Source organism: Rhinoderma darwinii, chromosome 11 (assembly GCF_050947455.1).
Source record: "Rhinoderma darwinii isolate aRhiDar2 chromosome 11, aRhiDar2.hap1, whole genome shotgun sequence".
NCBI classification, from domain to species: domain Eukaryota; kingdom Metazoa; phylum Chordata; class Amphibia; order Anura; family Rhinodermatidae; genus Rhinoderma; species Rhinoderma darwinii.
This window is the reverse complement of record NC_134697.1, coordinates 3747386-3765250: the sequence shown is the minus strand read 5'-3', so window position 1 is coordinate 3765250 and position 17865 is coordinate 3747386. Positions and strand designations below refer to the sequence as shown.

At 51.1% G+C, this 17865-nt stretch overlaps 1 protein-coding gene across 1 annotated transcript in view; it reads left to right on the top strand.

Annotated features, from left to right (window-relative positions):
• HABP2 (hyaluronan binding protein 2) overlaps nucleotides 1–17865 on the top strand; it is a 44334-nt gene that overhangs the window by 20744 nt on the left and 5725 nt on the right. The window contains exons 8-10 of the mRNA XM_075842765.1: nucleotides 168–456; nucleotides 1333–1475; nucleotides 2737–2871. Of these exons, the coding sequence (XP_075698880.1) occupies nucleotides 168–456; nucleotides 1333–1475; nucleotides 2737–2871 (567 nt within the window). The remainder of the gene's footprint in view (nucleotides 1–167; nucleotides 457–1332; nucleotides 1476–2736; nucleotides 2872–17865) is intronic.

Below are 17865 nucleotides of genomic sequence, written 5' to 3'. Positions count from 1 at the left end.
AAGGTATATAGTACAACTCCCAGCATACCGTCAGGGTAAACAGGTGAACCAAAGACAAACTAACAAAGCAATTGGCTAATGATGCTACTGGGCGGAGTTACCCTTTAACCCCGCCTCTTATCTAATTGTGACCCCCCCCATTCTCTCACTACCTTTTCTGTATGTAGTTCCGCACCTTAATGTGACCGTTACCCTGAAGCCACCAAACTCCACGGCACATCCCACGACCACAGTCGATGCCAACGTTTCGTTCTCCAACTGCGGCTTCAGAGACCTCCTTACTGAGACCCGTGGAAGGATCATCGGTGGGAAAAGGGCGCAGCCGGGCGAGCACCCGTGGTTGGCATCACTACAGTTGAAGAGCCCTGTTGGATCATTTGATGCCGGGCATCTCTGCGGTGGCACTTTAATTGCTGCGTGTTGGATCCTGACTGCGGCACATTGTGTGAAGCCCCTGTAAGTACCAGTAAGGAATCCCCCGGCCGTCTCCCGACGTGTTCAGTATAAATCCCTGCGATCTGTCCAGGAATAGAGGAACATGGCTGCTATCTTCCTGAAACAGCGCCACAACTTCAATGGAGCTGAGCTGCAATACCAGACACATCCTGTACACAGATGTGGCGCTATTTGTGGAACTAGCCTTTTTTCTAACCTAGGACGACCCCTTTAAGTTACGGAGCATCTCCCCTCTAAATAATAAGTATCCACTTGAGTCGTCGCCTTCTGTTAATATTTCTATTCAGATTTGTTAGTTGCTGGAAAAGCTGGATGACTCCCATTACATCACAGGGCTTGTCACTCAGCTTTCTCAGGCTCCTGAATGGTACAGCTTCTTGGATTTGGCTGCAGATTTACTATAATCAAGATCATGATGGGTTCACAAACTTTTGTTACTCTGAGTGCCGCGTCTTAAATAAATTGTAGTAAAGTTCCTGTCCCAAAGAGAAAGCTTCAAATAGACTTGGTGTCCGTTCATCGCCATTTTTAAGATCTTTGCTTGTTAATGGATGGGAACATTAGAATTTTTAAATCCCAAATCTTAAACCTATACAGATCTAGTCCTGCTCACACAGCTGAAGGTTTGTTACAATTGTACCTCCACAGCGCAATCTCTCTCCTGTCCTGAAAGTTGCTACAATGTGTCAGTGCAGGTAAGTGGTATCAGTCGGGAGTCCTGACTGTTTATATGGCAGAGTATAGACTGGAATCAATTATAACAAACCCTCAATTATGAGAAATATGTAAATAAGGATGTTTCCACATGCTGAATGCAAGCAGAGATCTTTACAAAGGTAAGGAAATTAAACCCGAATTATAATCTTCCTCCTCCAGGTCACAGCCAAGTCTGTGGAGCGTGTCGCTGGGTAAGGTGGATCTCCGGAAGAACGAGACCATGGAGCAAACGTTTGATGTGGAGAAGATTATTATCCATGAGAATTATCGGGAGGCGGCGGAGAGTTTACATAATGATATCGGTGAGTGATCAAACCAACGTGGCCCGTGAGAAACAGCCCCAGGAAATGTAAATCTTGTGTTGTCTTCTGCCAAGTTATAGGACAGCAGAGTTACTACCAATATAGCTGCAACTCCAGCCCCTACAGGGTGGTCACCCAGCTTTCCTACTCTCCTGAATGACATCAGCCTGTTAAATATATGTAAATAAAATTTAATTCTTGTATACTGAAAATGCAACTTTCTTATAATATGGTTTCAAATCCTTACCAATGTCAAGATCTCTGATAGTTGTCATGAATAGATGTAGTATTTGAAAATATAGAGGCTGCAAACCTGCCCTGGTCCAATGCTTCTCACAGATGAGGGTTTGTTACAATTGTATCCATTCTAGACCATACGGAGTAAAACACATCGGCTGCACAATTCTCCCCCATGAGAGTATTACTATGTGTCAGTCTGGAGACCAGATAATATTGTCTAGACTGGATACAAACGTAGCAAACCCTCAGCTGTGACAAGCATTGGTGAATGGGGACACTTTTTTTTTTTTTTTTCTTTACATGAAGACCTGACAGCAAGCGGAGATCTTAAAAATAGTGAGATATGCACACCATACATTACAAAGTTACAGAAGTTTTAATGATTCAGTGACTAATGGGCGGCAGTAGATACGGCTTGAATGCCGCCATAATAATGATCTGGTCAAATCAGGAATATAACTTGTAGATCTATATATATATCTGGAGTAATGTAGTGAGATACAGCCCTCCATTATGAGGGGCATTAATAGAACGGTATATAATTCCTGCCGCGAGCCGTATCCACTGCCTTATCACTTCGCCAATTGAACTTGTTAATGCTACCTATGACGGCCCTCGTGGTTGCTGCATCTGTATCAGCAGTCACTTTCATGTCCGGCCCTCGGCAGTGACCATTTTAAGAACCTATATGTGATCTGTGTTGTTCTGCTTTACGTAGCGTAATAAAATATTGTTCCTGTTGTATTTTGAGGTAGTTGGGAAAAGGGGTTTGTTTGCCTGCGGGCATTCTTTCTGATCATTGTATATTATACCTGCCGACTACCCAGGGTCTCCATTCATTTTTTTGTCTTAATGGGCGGCGGGTGCATCAATGGATCCAATAAGTTTCACAGTAAAGCTCCAGTAATGCCGCAATCTGGGTGGTCCTACGTTACTGACTGATCACATGACACAGACGTTTATGGGGGGACAGGAAGAATGAGGGGGTTCCGGCTCTCACGATGCGTTTCCTTTTCTGCAGCTCTTATGAAACTAAAGAAATCCAAAAGCAAGTGCGCCAAAGAGACACGAAATGTGAAGACGGCGTGTTTACCGGACCGCGAGACATCCCCGGGAAAGATCTGTCAGATTTCAGGTTGGGGGAGGACAGAAAAAGGTGCGTTACACGATGATAATTGGGGGGGGGGGTATTGCCCCCCAGATCCTTAATCTCCCGCACTTTTGACCGTCTAATCTGGTTTTGGTCTCCTGTTGTGTTTTGGAAGTTTTTGGTTCATGACCCCGGGGGGGGGGGGGGTCTCAAAGGAATGCGGGACCTCTGCCTGCAGGATACAGGTGATATGGTAAATGGTATTCAGGGCTGCTCAAGTGTGGTGGAGGCCCCGGAGCAGGACGTAGGGTTATGTGGATGTATGTTTACAAAGGGGATTCTGGGTCTAGACTCTGGATCAGGGAGGTGAAGATTCCGGAGAGGAAAAATTATCCTCCTGACACTGGAAGAAAGTGCAGCATATTGACAATATGAGGAAGACAGATTTACATGAAGACAGACTGCAGGCAGGAGTGGGGGTACAGGCTGCTGGAAGGTGAGGAGGTGACACTGTCCTCTAATAACATATATTACAGAGGCTGCAGGCAGGAGAGGGGGTACAGACTGCAGGAAGGTGAGGAGGTGACACTGTCCTCTAATAACATATATTACAGAGGCTGCAGGCAGGAGAGGGGTACAGGCTGCTGGAAGGTGAGGAGGTGACTCTGTCCTCTAATAACATATATTACAGAGGCTGCAGGCAGGAGTGGGGGTACAGGCTGCTGGAAGGTGAGGAGGTGACACTGTCCTCTAATAACATATATTACAGAGGCTGCAGGCAGGAGAGGGGGTACAGACTGCTGGAAGGTGAGGAGGTGACACTGTCCTCTAATAACATATATTACAGAGGCTGCAGGCAGGAGAGGGGGTACAGGCTGCTGGAAGGTGAGGAGGTGACACTGTCCTCTAATAACATATATTACAGAGAGGCTGCAGGCAGGAGAGGGGTACAGGCTGCTGGAAGGTGAGGCGGTGACACTGTCCTCTAATAACATATTACAGAGGCTGCAGGCAGGAGAGGGGGTACAGGCTGCTGGAAGGTGAGGAGGTGACACTGTCCTCTAATAACATATATTACAGAGGCTGCAGGCAGGAGAGGGGTACAGGCTGCTGGAAGGTGAGGAGGTGACACTGTCCTCTAATAACATATATTACAGAGAGGCTGCAGGCAGGAGAGGGGTACAGGCTGCTGGAAGGTGAGGAGATGACACTGTCCTCTAATAACATATATAACAGAGGCTGCAGGCAGGAGAGGGGTACAGGCTGCTGGAAGGTGAGGAGGTGACACTGTCCTCTAATAACATATATTACAGAGGCTGCAGGCAGGAGAGGGGTACAGACTGCAGGAAGGTGAGGAGGTGACAATGTCCTCTAATAACATGTATTACAGGGGCTGCAGGCAGGAGAGGGGGTACAGGCTGCTGGAAGGTGAGGAGGTGACACTGTCCTCTAATAATATATATTACAGAGGCTGCAGGCAGGAGAGGGGTACAGACTGCTGGAAGGTGAGGAGGTGTCACTGTCCCCTAATAACATATATTACAGAGAGGCTGTAGGCAGGAGAGGGGGTACAGGCTGCTGGAAGGTGAGGAGGTGACACTGTCCTCTAATAACATATATTACAGAGGCTGCAGGCAGGAGAGGGGGTACAGGCTGCTGGAAGGTGAGGAGGTGACACTGTCCTCTAATAACATATATTACAGAGAGGCTGCAGGCAGGAGAGGGGGTACAGGCTGCTGGAAGGTGAGGAGGAGACACTGTCCTCTAATAACATGTATTACAGGGGCTGCAGGCAGGAGAGGGGTACAGGCTGCTGGAAGGTGAGGAGACACTGTCCTCTAATAACATATATTACAGAGAGGCTGCAGGCAGGAGAGGGGTACAGGCTGCTGGAAGATGAGGGGTGACACTGTCCTCTAATAACATATATTACAGAGAGGCTGCAGGCAGGAGAGGGGTACAGGCTGCTGGAAGGTGAGGAGACACTGTCCTCTAATAACATATATTACAGAGAGGCTGCAGGCAGGAGAGGGGTACAGGCTGCTGGAAGGTGAGGAGGTGACACTGTCCTCTAATAACATATATTACAGAGAGGCTGCAGGCAGGAGAGGGGGTACAGGCTGCTGGAAGGTGAGGAGGTGACACTGTCCTCTAATAACATATATTACAGAGAGGCTGCAGGCAGGAGAGGGGGTACAGGCTGCTGGAAGGTGAGGAGATGACACTGTCCTCTAATAACATATATTACAGAGGCTGCAGGCAGGAGAGGGGGTACAGGCTGCTGGAAGGTGAGGAGGTGACACTGACCTCTAATAACATATATTACAGAGGCTGCAGGCAGGAGAGGGGTACAGGCTGCTGGAAGGTGAGGAGGTGACACTGTCCTCTAATAACATATATTACAGAGAGGCTGCAGGCAGGAGAGGGGGTACAGGCTGCTGGAAGGTGAGGAGGTGACACTGTCCTCTAATAACATATATTACAGAGGCTGCAGGCAGGAGAGGGGTACAGGCTGCTGGAAGATGAGGGGTGACACGGTTCTCTAATAACATATATTACAGAGGCTGCAGGCAGGAGAGGGGGTACAGGCTGCTGGAAGATGAGGGGTGACACTGTCCTCTAATAACATATATTACAGAGAGGCTGCAGGCAGGAGAGGGGGTACAGGCTGCTGGAAGGTGAGGGGGTGACACTGTCCTCTAATAACATATATTACAGAGGCTGCAGGCAGGAGAGGGGTACAGGCTGCTGGAAGGTGAGGGGATGACACTGTCCTCTAATAACATATATTACAGAGGCTGCAGGCAGGAGAGGGGTACAGGCTGCTGGAAGGTGAGGAGGTGACACTGTCCTCTAATAACATATATTACAGAGGCTGCAGGCAGGAGAGGGGGTACAGGCTGCAGGCAGGAAAGGGGGTACAGGCTGCAGGCAGGAGAGGGGGTACAGGCTGCAGGCAGGAGAGGGGGTACAGGCTGCAGGCAGGAGAGGGGGTACAGGCTGCTGGAGGGTGAGGAGGTGACACTGTCCTCTAATAACATATATTACAGAGGCTGCAGGCAGGAGAGGGGGTACAGGCTGCAGGCAGGAGAGGGGGTACAGGCTGCTGGAGGGTGAGGAGGTGACACTGTCCTCTAATAACATATATTACAGAGGCTGCAGGCAGGAGAGGGGGTACAGGCTGCTGGAAGGTGAGGAGGTGACACTGTCCTCTAATAACATATATTACAGAGAGGCTGCAGGCAGGAGAGGGGTACAGGCTGCTGGAAGGTGAGGAGGTGACACTGTCCTCTAATAACATATATTACAGAGAGACTGCAGGCAGGAGAGGGGGTACAGGCTGCTGGAAGGTGAGGAGGTGACACTGTCCTCTAATAACATATATTACAGAGGCTGCAGGCAGGAGAGGGGGTACAGGCTGCTGGAAGGTGAGGAGGTGACACTGTCCTCTAATAACATATATTACAGAGGCTGCAGGCAGGAGAGGGGGTACAGGCTGCTGAAAGGTGAGGAGGTGACACTGTCCTCTAATAACATATATTACAGAGGCTGCAGGCAGGAGAGGGGGTACAGGCTGCTGGAAGGTGAGGAGGTGACACTGTCCTCTAATAACATATATTACAGAGGCTGCAGGCAGGAGAGGGGGTACAGGCTGCTGGAAGGTGAGGAGGTGACACTGTCCTCTAATAACATATTACAGAGAGGCTGCAGGCAGGAGAGGGGTACAGGCTGCTGGAAGGTGAGGAGGTGACACTGTCCTCTAATAACATATATTACAGAGGCTGCAGGCAGGAGAGGGGGTACAGGCTGCTGGAAGGTGAGGAGGTGACACTGTCCTCTAATAACATATATTACAGAGAGGCTGCAGGCAGGAGAGGGGTACAGGCTGCTGGAAGGTGAGGGGTGACACTGTCCTCTAATAACATATATTACAGAGAGGCTGCAGGCAGGAGAGGGGGTACAGGCTGCTGGAAGGTGAGGGGGTGACACTGTCCTCTAATAACATATATTACAGAGGCTGCAGGCAGGAGAGGGGTACAGGCTGCTGGAAGGTGAGGAGGTGACACTGTCCTCTAATAACAGATATTACAGAGGCTGCAGGCAGGAGAGGGGTACAGGCTTCTGGAAGGTGAGGAGGTGACACTGTCCTCTAATAACATATATTACAGAGAGACTGCAGGCAGGAGAGGGGGGTACAGGCTGCTGGAAGGTGAGGAGGTGACACTGTCCTCTAATAACATATATTACAGAGGCTGCAGGCAGGAGAGGGGGTACAGGCTGCTGGAAGGTGAGGAGGTGACACTGTCCTCTAATAACATATATTACAGAGGCTGCAGGCAGGAGAGGGGTACAGGCTGCTGGAAGGTGAGGAGGTGACCCTGTCCTCTAATAACATATATTACAGAGAGACTGCAGGCAGGAGAGGGGGTACAGGCTGCTGGAAGGTGAGGAGGTGACACTGTCCTCTAATAACATATATTACAGAGGCTGCAGGCAGGAGAGGGGTACAGGCTGCTGGAAGGTGAGGAGGTGACCCTGTCCTCTAATAACATATATTACAGAGAGACTGCAGGCAGGAGAGGGGGTACAGGCTGCTGGAAGGTGAGGAGGTGACACTGTCCTCTAATAACATATATTACAGAGGCTGCAGGCAGGAGAGGGGGTACAGACTGCTGGATGGTGAGGAGGTGACACTGTCCTCTAATAACATATATTACAGAGGCTGCAGGCAGGAGAGGGGGTACAGGCTGCTGGAAGGTGAGGAGGTGACACTGTCCTCTAATAACATATAGTACAGAGGCTGCAGGCAGGAGAGGGGGTACAGGCTGCTGGAAGGTGAGGAGGTGACACTGTCCTCTAATAACATATATTACAGAGGCTGCAGGCAGGAGAGGGGGTACAGGCTGCTGGAAGGTGAGGAGGTGACACTGTCCTCTAATAACATATATTACAGAGGCTGCAGGCAGGAGAGGGGGTACAGGCTGCTGGAAGGTGAGGAAGTGACACTGTCCTCTAATAACATATATTACAGAGGCTGCAGGCAGGAGAGGGGGTACAGGCTGCTGGAAGGTGAGGAGGTGACACTGTCCTCTAATAACATATATTACAGAGAGGCTGTAGGCAGGAGAGGGGTACAGGCTGCTGGAAGGTGAGGGGGTGACACTGTCCTCTAATAACATATTACAGAGGCTGCAGGCAGGAGAGGGGTACAGGCTGCTGGAAGGTGAGGAGGTGTCACTGTCCTCTAATAACATATATTACAGAGAGGCTGTAGGCAGGAGAGGGGTACAGGCTGCTGGAAGGTGAGGGGGTGACACTGTCCTCTAATAACATATTACAGAGGCTGCAGGCAGGAGAGGGGGTACAGGCTGCTGGAAGGTGAGGAGGTGACACTGTCCTCTAATAACATATATTACAGAGAGGCTGCAGGCAGGAGAGGGGTTACAGGCTGCTGGAAGGTGAGGAGGTGACCCTGTCCTCTAATAACATATATTACAGAGAGACTGCAGGCAGGAGAGGGGGTACAGGCTGCTGGAAGGTGAGGAGGTGACACTGTCCTCTAATAACATATATTACAGAGAGGCTGCAGGCAGGAGAGGGGGTACAGGCTGCTGGAAGGTGAGGAGGTGACACTGTCCTCTAATAACATATATTACAGAGGCTGCAGGCAGGAGAGGGGGTACAGACTGCTGGATGGTGAGGAGGTGACACTGTCCTCTAATAACATATATTACAGAGGCTGCAGGCAAGAGAGGGGGTACAGGCTGCTGGAAGGTGAGGAGGTGACACTGTCCTCTAATAACATATAGTACAGAGGCTGCAGGCAGGAGAGGGGGTACAGGCTGCTGGAAGGTGAGGAGGTGACACTGTCCTCTAATAACATATATTACAGAGGCTGCAGGCAGGAGAGGGGGTACAGTCTGCTGGAAGGGGAGGAGGTGTCACTGTCCTCTAATAACATATATTACAGAGAGCCTGCAGGCAGGAGAGGGGGTACAGGCTGCTGGAAGGTGAGGAGATGACACTGTCCTCTAATAACATATATTACAGAGGCTGCAGGCAGGAGAGGGGGTACAGGCTGCTGGAAGGTGAGGAGGTGACACTGTCCTCTAATAACATATATATTACAGAGGCTGCAGGCAGGAGAGGGGGTACAGGCTGCTGGAAGGTGAGGAGGGGACACTGTCCTCTAATAACATATATTACAGAGGCTGCAGGCAGGAGAGGGGGTACAGGCTGCTGGAAGGTGAGAAGGTGACACTGTCCTCTAATAACATATATTACAGAGAGGCTGCAGGCAGGAGAGGGGGTACAGGCTGCTGGAAGGTGAGGGGGTGACACTGTCCTCTAATAACATATATTACAGAGGCTGCAGGCAGGAGAGGGGGTACAGGCTGCTGGAAGGTGAGGAGGTGACACTGTCCTCTAATAACATATATTACAGAGGCTGCAGGCAGGAGAGGGGGTACATGCTGTTGGAAGGTGAGGAGGTGACACTGTCCTCTAATAACATATATTACAGAGGCTGCAGGCAGGAGAGGGGGTACAGGCTGCTGGAAGGTGAGAAGGTGACACTGTCCTCTAATAACATATATTACAGAGAGGCTGCAGGCAGGAGAGGGGGTACAGGCTGCTGGAAGGTGAGGGGGTGACACTGTCCTCTAATAACATATATTACAGAGGCTGCAGACAGGAGAGGGGGTACAGGCTGCTGGAAGGTGAGGAGGTGACACTGTCCTCTAATAACATATATTACAGAGGCTGCAGGCAGGAGAGGGGTACAGGCTGCAGGAAGGTGAGGAGGTGACACTGTCCTCTAATAACATATATTACAGAGGCTGCAGGCAGGAGAGGGGGTACAGGCTGCTGGAAGGTGAGGAGGTGACACTGTCCTCTAATAACATATATTACAGAGGCTGCAGGCAGGAGAGGGGGTACAGGCTGCTGGAAGGTGAGGAGGGGACACTGTCCTCTAATAACATATATTACAGAGGCTGCAGGCAGGAGAGGGGTACAGGCTGCTGGAAGGTGAGGAGGTGACCCTGTCCTCTAATAACATATATTACAGAGGCTGCAGGCAGGAGAGGGGTACAGGCTGCTGGAAGGTGAGGAGGTGACACTGTCCTCTAATAACATATATTACAGAGGCTGCAGGCAGGAGAGGGGGTACAGGCTGCTGGAAGGTGAGGAGGTGACACTGTCCTCTAATAACATATATTACAGAGGCTGCGGGCAGGAGAGGGGGTACAGACTGCTGGAAGGTGAGGAGGTGACACTGTCCTCTAATAACATATATTACAGAGGCTGCAGGCAGGAGAGGGGGTACAGGCTGCTGGATGGTGAGGAGATGACACTGTCCTCTAATAACATATATTACAGAGAGGCTGCAGGCAGGAGAGGGGGTACAGGCTGCTGGAAGGTGAGAAGGTGACACTGTCCTCTAATAACATATATTACAGAGGCTGCGGGCAGGAGAGGGGGTACAGACTGCTGGAAGGTGAGGAGGTGACACTGTCCTCTAATAACATATATTACAGAGGCTGCAGGCAGGAGAGGGGGTACAGGCTGCTGGAAGGTGAGAAGGTGACACTGTCCTCTAATAACATATATTACAGAGGCTGCGGGCAGGAGAGGGGGTACAGACTGCTGGAAGGTGAGGAGGTGACACTGTCCTCTAATAACATATATTACAGAGGCTGCAGGCAGGAGAGGGGGTACAGGCTGCTGGAAGGTGAGGAGGTGACACTGTCCTCTAATAACATATATTACAGAGAGGCTGCAGGCAGGAGAGGGGGTACAGGCTGCTGGAAGGTGAGGAGGTGACACTGTAATATATGTTATTAGAGGACAGAGGCTGCAGGCAGGAGAGGGGGTACAGGCTGCTGGAAGGGGAGGAGGTGTCACTGTCCTCTAATAACATATATTACAGAGAGGCTGCAGGCAGGAGAGGGGTACAGGCTGCTGGAAGGTGAGGAGGTGACACTGTCCTCTAATAACATATATTACAGAGAGGCTGCAGGCAGGAGAGGGGGTACAGGCTGCTGGAAGGTGAGGAGGTGACACTGTCCTCTAATAACATATATTACACAGAGGCTGCAGGCAGGAGAGGGGGTACAGGCTGCTGGAAGGTGAGGAGGTGACAGTGTCCTCTAATAACATATATTACAGAGGCTGCAGGCAGGAGAGGGGTACAGGCTGATGGAAGGTGAGGAGGTGACAGTGTCCTCTAATAACATATATTACAGAGAGGCTGCAGGCAGGAGAGGGGGTACAGGCTGCTGGAAGGTGAGGAGGTGACACTGTCCTCTAATAACATATATTACAGAGGCTGCAGGCAGGAGAGGGGGTACAGGCTGCTGGAAGGTGAGGAGGTGACACTGTCCTCTAATAACATATATTACAGAGGCTGCAGGCAGGAGAGGGGTACAGGCTGCTGGAAGGTGAGGAGGTGACACTGTCCTCTAATAACATATATTACAGAGAGACTGCAGGCAGGAGTGGGGGTACAGGATGCTGGAAGGTGAGGAGGTGACCCTGTCCTCTAATAACATATATTACAGAGAGGCTGCAGGCAGGAGAGGGGTTACAGGCTGCTGGAAGGTGAGGAGGTGACCCTGTCCTCTAATAACATATATTACAGAGAGACTGCAGGCAGGAGAGGGGGTACAGGCTGCAGGAAGGTGAGGAGGTGACACTGTCCTCTAATAACATATATTACAGAGAGGCTGCAGGCAGGAGAGGGGGTACAGGCTGCTGGAAGGTGAGGAGGTGACACTGTCCTCTAATAACATATATTACAGAGAGGCTGCAGGCAGGAGAGGGGGTACAGGCTGCTGGAAGGTGAGGAGGTGACACTGTCCTCTAATAACATATATTACAGAGGCTGCAGGCAGGAGAGGGGGTACAGGCTGCTGGAAGGTGAGGGGGTGACACTGTCCTCTAATAACATATATTACAGAGGCTGCAGGCAGGAGAGGGGGTACAGGCTGCTGGAAGGTGAGGAGGTGACACTGTCCTCTAATAACATATATTACAGAGGCTGCAGGCAGGAGAGGGGGTACAGACTGCTGGAAGGTGAGGAGGTGACACTGTCCTCTAATAACATATATTACAGAGGCTGCAGGCAAGAGAGGGGGTACAGGCTGCTGGAAGGTGAGGAGGTGACACTGTCCTCTAATAACATATATTACAGAGGCTGCAGGCAGGAGAGGGGTACAGGCTGCTGGAAGGTGAGGAGGTGACCCTGTCCTCTAATAACATATATTACAGAGAGACTGCAGGCAGGAGAGGGGGTACAGGCTGCTGGAAGGTGAGGAGGTGACACTGTCCTCTAATAACATATATTACAGAGAGGCTGCAGGCAGGAGAGGGGGTACAGGCTGCTGGAAGGTGAGAAGGTGACATTGTCCTCTAATAACATATATTACAGAGGCTGCAGGCAGGAGAGGGGGTACAGGCTGCTGGAAGGTGAGGAGGTGACACTGTCCTCTAATAACATATATTACAGAGGCTGCAGGCAGGAGAGAGGGTACAGGCTGCTGGAAGGTGAGGAGGTGACACTGTCCTCTAATAACATATATATTACAGAGGCTGCAGGCAGGAGAGGGGGTACAGGCTGCTGGAAGGTGAGGAGGGGACACTGTCCTCTAATAACATATATTACAGAGGCTACAGGCAGGAGAGGGGGTACAGGCTGCTGGAAGGTGAGGAGGGGACACTGTCCTCTAATAACATATATTACAGAGAGGCTGCAGGCAGGAGAGGGGTACAGGCTGCTGGAAGGTGAGGAGGTGACACTGTCCTCTAATAACATATATTACAGAGGCTACAGGCAGGAGAGGGGGTACAGGCTGCTGGAAGGTGAGGAGGGGACACTGTCCTCTAATAACATATATTACAGAGGCTGCAGGCAGGAGAGGGGGTACAGGCTGCTGGAAGGTGAGGAGGGGACACTGTCCTCTAATAACATATATTACAGAGGCTGCAGGCAGGAGAGGGGGTACAGGCTGCTGGAAGGTGAGGAGGTGACACTGTCCTCTAATAACATATATTACAGAGGCTGCAGGCAGGAGAGGGGGTACAGGCTGCTGGAAGGTGAGGAGGTGACACTGTCCTCTAATAACATATATTACAGAGGCAGCAGGCAGGAGAGGGGTACAGGCTGCTGGAAGGTGAGGAGATGACACTGTCCTCTAATAACATATATTACATAGGCTGCAGGCAGGAGAGGGGGTACAGGCTGCTGGAAGGTGAGGAGATGACACTGTCCTCTAATAACATATATTACATAGGCTGCAGGCAGGAGAGGGGTACAGGCTGCTGGGAGGTGAGGAGGTGACACTGTCCTCTAATAACATATATTACAGAGGCTGCAGGCAGGAGAGGGGGTGCAGGCTGCTGGAAGGTGAGGAGGTGACACTGTCCTCTAATAACATATATTACAGAGAGGCTGCAGGCAGGAGAGGGGTACAGGCTGCAGGAAGGTGAGGAGGTGACACTGTCCTCTAATAACATATATTACAGAGGCTGCAGGCAGGAGAGGGGGTACAGACTGCTGGAAGGTGAGGAGGTGACACTGTCCTCTAATAACATATATTACAGAGGCTGCAGGCAGGAGAGGGGGTACAGGCTGCTGGAAGGTGAGGAGGTGACACTGTCCTCTAATAACATATATTACAGAGAGGCTGCAGGCAGGAGAGGGGGTACAGGCTGCTGGAAGGTGAGGAGGTGACACTGTCCTCTAATAACATATATTACAGAGGCTGCAGGCAGGAAAGGGGGTACAGGCTGCAGGCAGGAGAGGGGGTACAGGCTGCTGGAAGGTGAGGAGGTGACACTGTCCTCTAATAACATATATTACAGAGGCTGCAGGCAGGAGAGGGGGTACAGGCTGCTGGGAGGTGAGGAGGTGACACTGTCCTCTAATAACATATATTACAGAGAGGCTGCAGGCAGGAGAGGGGGTACAGGCTGCTGGAAGGTGAGGAGGTGACACTGTCCTCTAATAACATATATTACAGAGGCTGCAGGCAGGAGAGGGGGTACAGACTGCTGGATGGTGAGGAGGTGACACTGTCCTCTAATAACATATATTACAGAGGCTGCAGGCAAGAGAGGGGGTACAGGCTGCTGGGAGGTGAGGAGGTGACACGGTCCTCTAATAACATATATTACAGAGGCTGCAGGCAGGAGAGGGGGTACAGGCTGCTGGAAGGTGAGGAGGTGACACTGTCCTCTAATAACATATATTACAGAGGCTGCAGGCAGGAGAGGGGGTACAGGCTGCTGGAAGGTGAGGAGGTGACACTGTCCTCTAATAACATATATTACAGAGAGGCTGCAGGCAGGAGAGGGGGTACAGGCTGCTGGAAGGTGAGGAGGGGACACTGTCCTCTAATAACATATTACAGAGGCTGCAGGCAGGAGAGGGGGTACAGACTGCTAGAAGGTGAGGAGGTGACACTGTCCTCTAATAACATATATTACAGAGGCTGCAGGCAGGAGAGGGGGTGCAGGCTGCTGGAAGGTGAGGAGGTGACACTGTCCTCTAATAACATATATTACAGAGAGGCTGCAGGCAGGAGAGGGGTACAGGCTGCAGGAAGGTGAGGAGGTGACCCTGTCCTCTAATAACATATATTACAGAGAGGCTGCAGGCAGGAGAGGGGGTACAGGCTGCTGGAAGGTGAGGAGGTGACCCTGTCCTCTAATAACATATATTACAGAGAGACTGCAGGCAGGAGAGGGGGTACAGGCTGCTGGAAGGTGAGGAGGTGACACTGTCCTCTAATAACATATATTACAGAGAGGCTGCAGGCAGGAGAGGGGGTACAGGCTGCTGGAAGGTGAGGAGGTGACACTGTCCTCTAATAACATATATTACAGAGGCTGCAGGCAGGAGAGGGGGTACAGACTGCTGGAAGGTGAGGAGGTGACACTGTCCTCTAATAACATATATTACAGAGGCTGCAGGCAAGAGAGGGGGTACAGGCTGCTGGAAGGTGAGGAGGTGACACTGTCCTCTAATAACATATATTACAGAGGCTGCAGGCAGGAGAGGGGTACAGGCTGCTGGAAGGTGAGGAGGTGACCCTGTCCTCTAATAACATATATTACAGAGAGACTGCAGGCAGGAGAGGGGGTACAGGCTGCTGGAAGGTGAGGAGGTGACACTGTCCTCTAATAACATATATTACAGAGAGGCTGCAGGCAGGAGAGGGGGTACAGGCTGCTGGAAGGTGAGAAGGTGACATTGTCCTCTAATAACATATATTACAGAGGCTGCAGGCAGGAGAGGGGGTACAGGCTGCTGGAAGGTGAGGAGGTGACACTGTCCTCTAATAACATATATTACAGAGGCTGCAGGCAGGAGAGAGGGTACAGGCTGCTGGAAGGTGAGGAGGTGACACTGTCCTCTAATAACATATATATTACAGAGGCTGCAGGCAGGAGAGGGGGTACAGGCTGCTGGAAGGTGAGGAGGGGACACTGTCCTCTAATAACATATATTACAGAGGCTACAGGCAGGAGAGGGGGTACAGGCTGCTGGAAGGTGAGGAGGGGACACTGTCCTCTAATAACATATATTACAGAGAGGCTGCAGGCAGGAGAGGGGTACAGGCTGCTGGAAGGTGAGGAGGTGACACTGTCCTCTAATAACATATATTACAGAGGCTACAGGCAGGAGAGGGGGTACAGGCTGCTGGAAGGTGAGGAGGGGACACTGTCCTCTAATAACATATATTACAGAGGCTGCAGGCAGGAGAGGGGGTACAGGCTGCTGGAAGGTGAGGAGGGGACACTGTCCTCTAATAACATATATTACAGAGGCTGCAGGCAGGAGAGGGGGTACAGGCTGCTGGAAGGTGAGGAGGTGACACTGTCCTCTAATAACATATATTACAGAGGCTGCAGGCAGGAGAGGGGGTACAGGCTGCTGGAAGGTGAGGAGGTGACACTGTCCTCTAATAACATATATTACAGAGGCAGCAGGCAGGAGAGGGGTACAGGCTGCTGGAAGGTGAGGAGATGACACTGTCCTCTAATAACATATATTACATAGGCTGCAGGCAGGAGAGGGGGTACAGGCTGCTGGAAGGTGAGGAGATGACACTGTCCTCTAATAACATATATTACATAGGCTGCAGGCAGGAGAGGGGTACAGGCTGCTGGGAGGTGAGGAGGTGACACTGTCCTCTAATAACATATATTACAGAGAGGCTGCAGGCAGGAGAGGGGTACAGGCTGCTGGAAGGTGAGGAGGTGACACTGTCCTCTAATAACATATATTACAGAGAGGCTGCAGGCAGGAGAGGGGTACAGGCTGCAGGAAGGTGAGGAGGTGACACTGTCCTCTAATAACATATATTACAGAGGCTGCAGGCAGGAGAGGGGGTACAGACTGCTGGAAGGTGAGGAGGTGACACTGTCCTCTAATAACATATATTACAGAGGCTGCAGGCAGGAGAGGGGGTACAGGCTGCTGGAAGGTGAGGAGGGGACACTGTCCTCTAATAACATATTACAGAGGCTGCAGGCAGGAGAGGGGGTACAGACTGCTAGAAGGTGAGGAGGTGACACTGTCCTCTAATAACATATATTACAGAGGCTGCAGGCAGGAGAGGGGGTGCAGGCTGCTGGAAGGTGAGGAGGTGACACTGTCCTCTAATAACATATATTACAGAGAGGCTGCAGGCAGGAGAGGGGTACAGGCTGCAGGAAGGTGAGGAGGTGACACTGTCCTCTAATAACATATATTACAGAGGCTGCAGGCAGGAGAGGGGGTACAGACTGCTGGAAGGTGAGGAGGTGACACTGTCCTCTAATAACATATATTACAGAGGCTGCAGGCAGGAGAGGGGGTACAGGCTGCTGGAAGGTGAGGAGGTGACACTGTCCTCTAATAACATATATTACAGAGAGGCTGCAGGCAGGAGAGGGGGTACAGGCTGCTGGAAGGTGAGGAGGTGACACTGTCCTCTAATAACATATATTACAGAGGCTGCAGGCAGGAAAGGGGGTACAGGCTGCAGGCAGGAGAGGGGGTACAGGCTGCTGGAAGGTGAGGAGGTGACACTGTCCTCTAATAACATATATTACAGAGGCTGCAGGCACGAGAGGGGGTACAGGCTGCTGGGAGGTGAGGAGGTGACACTGTCCTCTAATAACATATATTACAGAGAGGCTGCAGGCAGGAGAGGGGGTACAGGCTGCTGGAAGGTGAGGAGGTGACACTGTCCTCTAATAACATATATTACAGAGGCTGCAGGCAGGAGAGGGGGTACAGGCTGCTGGGAGGTGAGGAGGGGACACTGTCCTCTAATAACATATATTACAGAGGCTGCAGGCAGGAGAGGGGTACAGGCTGCTGGAAGGTGAGGAGGTGACACTGTCCTCTACTAACATATATTACAGAGGCTGCAGGCAGGAGAGGGGCTACAGGCTGCTGGAAGGTGAGGAGGTGACACTGTCCTCTAATAACATATATTACAGAGAGGCTGCAGGCAGGAGAGGAGGTACAGGCTGCTGAAAGGTGAGGAGGTGTCACTGTCCTCTAATAACATATATTACAGAGAGGCTGCAGGCAGGAGAGGGGGTACAGGCTGCTGGAAGGTGAGGAGGTGACATGGTCCTCTAATAACATATATTACAGAGAGGCTGCAGGCAGGAGAGGGGTACAGGCTGCTGGAAGGTGAGGAGGTGACACTGTCCTCTAATAACATATATTACAGAGGCTGCAGGCAGGAGAGGGGTACAGGCTGCTGGAAGGTGAGGAGGTGACACTGTCCTCTAATAACATATATTACAGAGGCTGCAGGCAGGAGAGGGGGTACAGGCTGCTGGAAGGTGAGGAGGCGACACTGTCCTCTAATAACATATATTACAGAGAGGCTGCAGGCAGGAGAGGGGGTACAGACTGCTGGAAGGTGAGGAGGTGACACTGTCCTCTAATAACATATATTACAGAGGCTGCAGGCAGGAGAGGGTGTACAGGCTACTGGAAGGTGAGGATGTGACACTGTCCTCTAATAACATATATTACAGAGAGGCTGCAGGCAG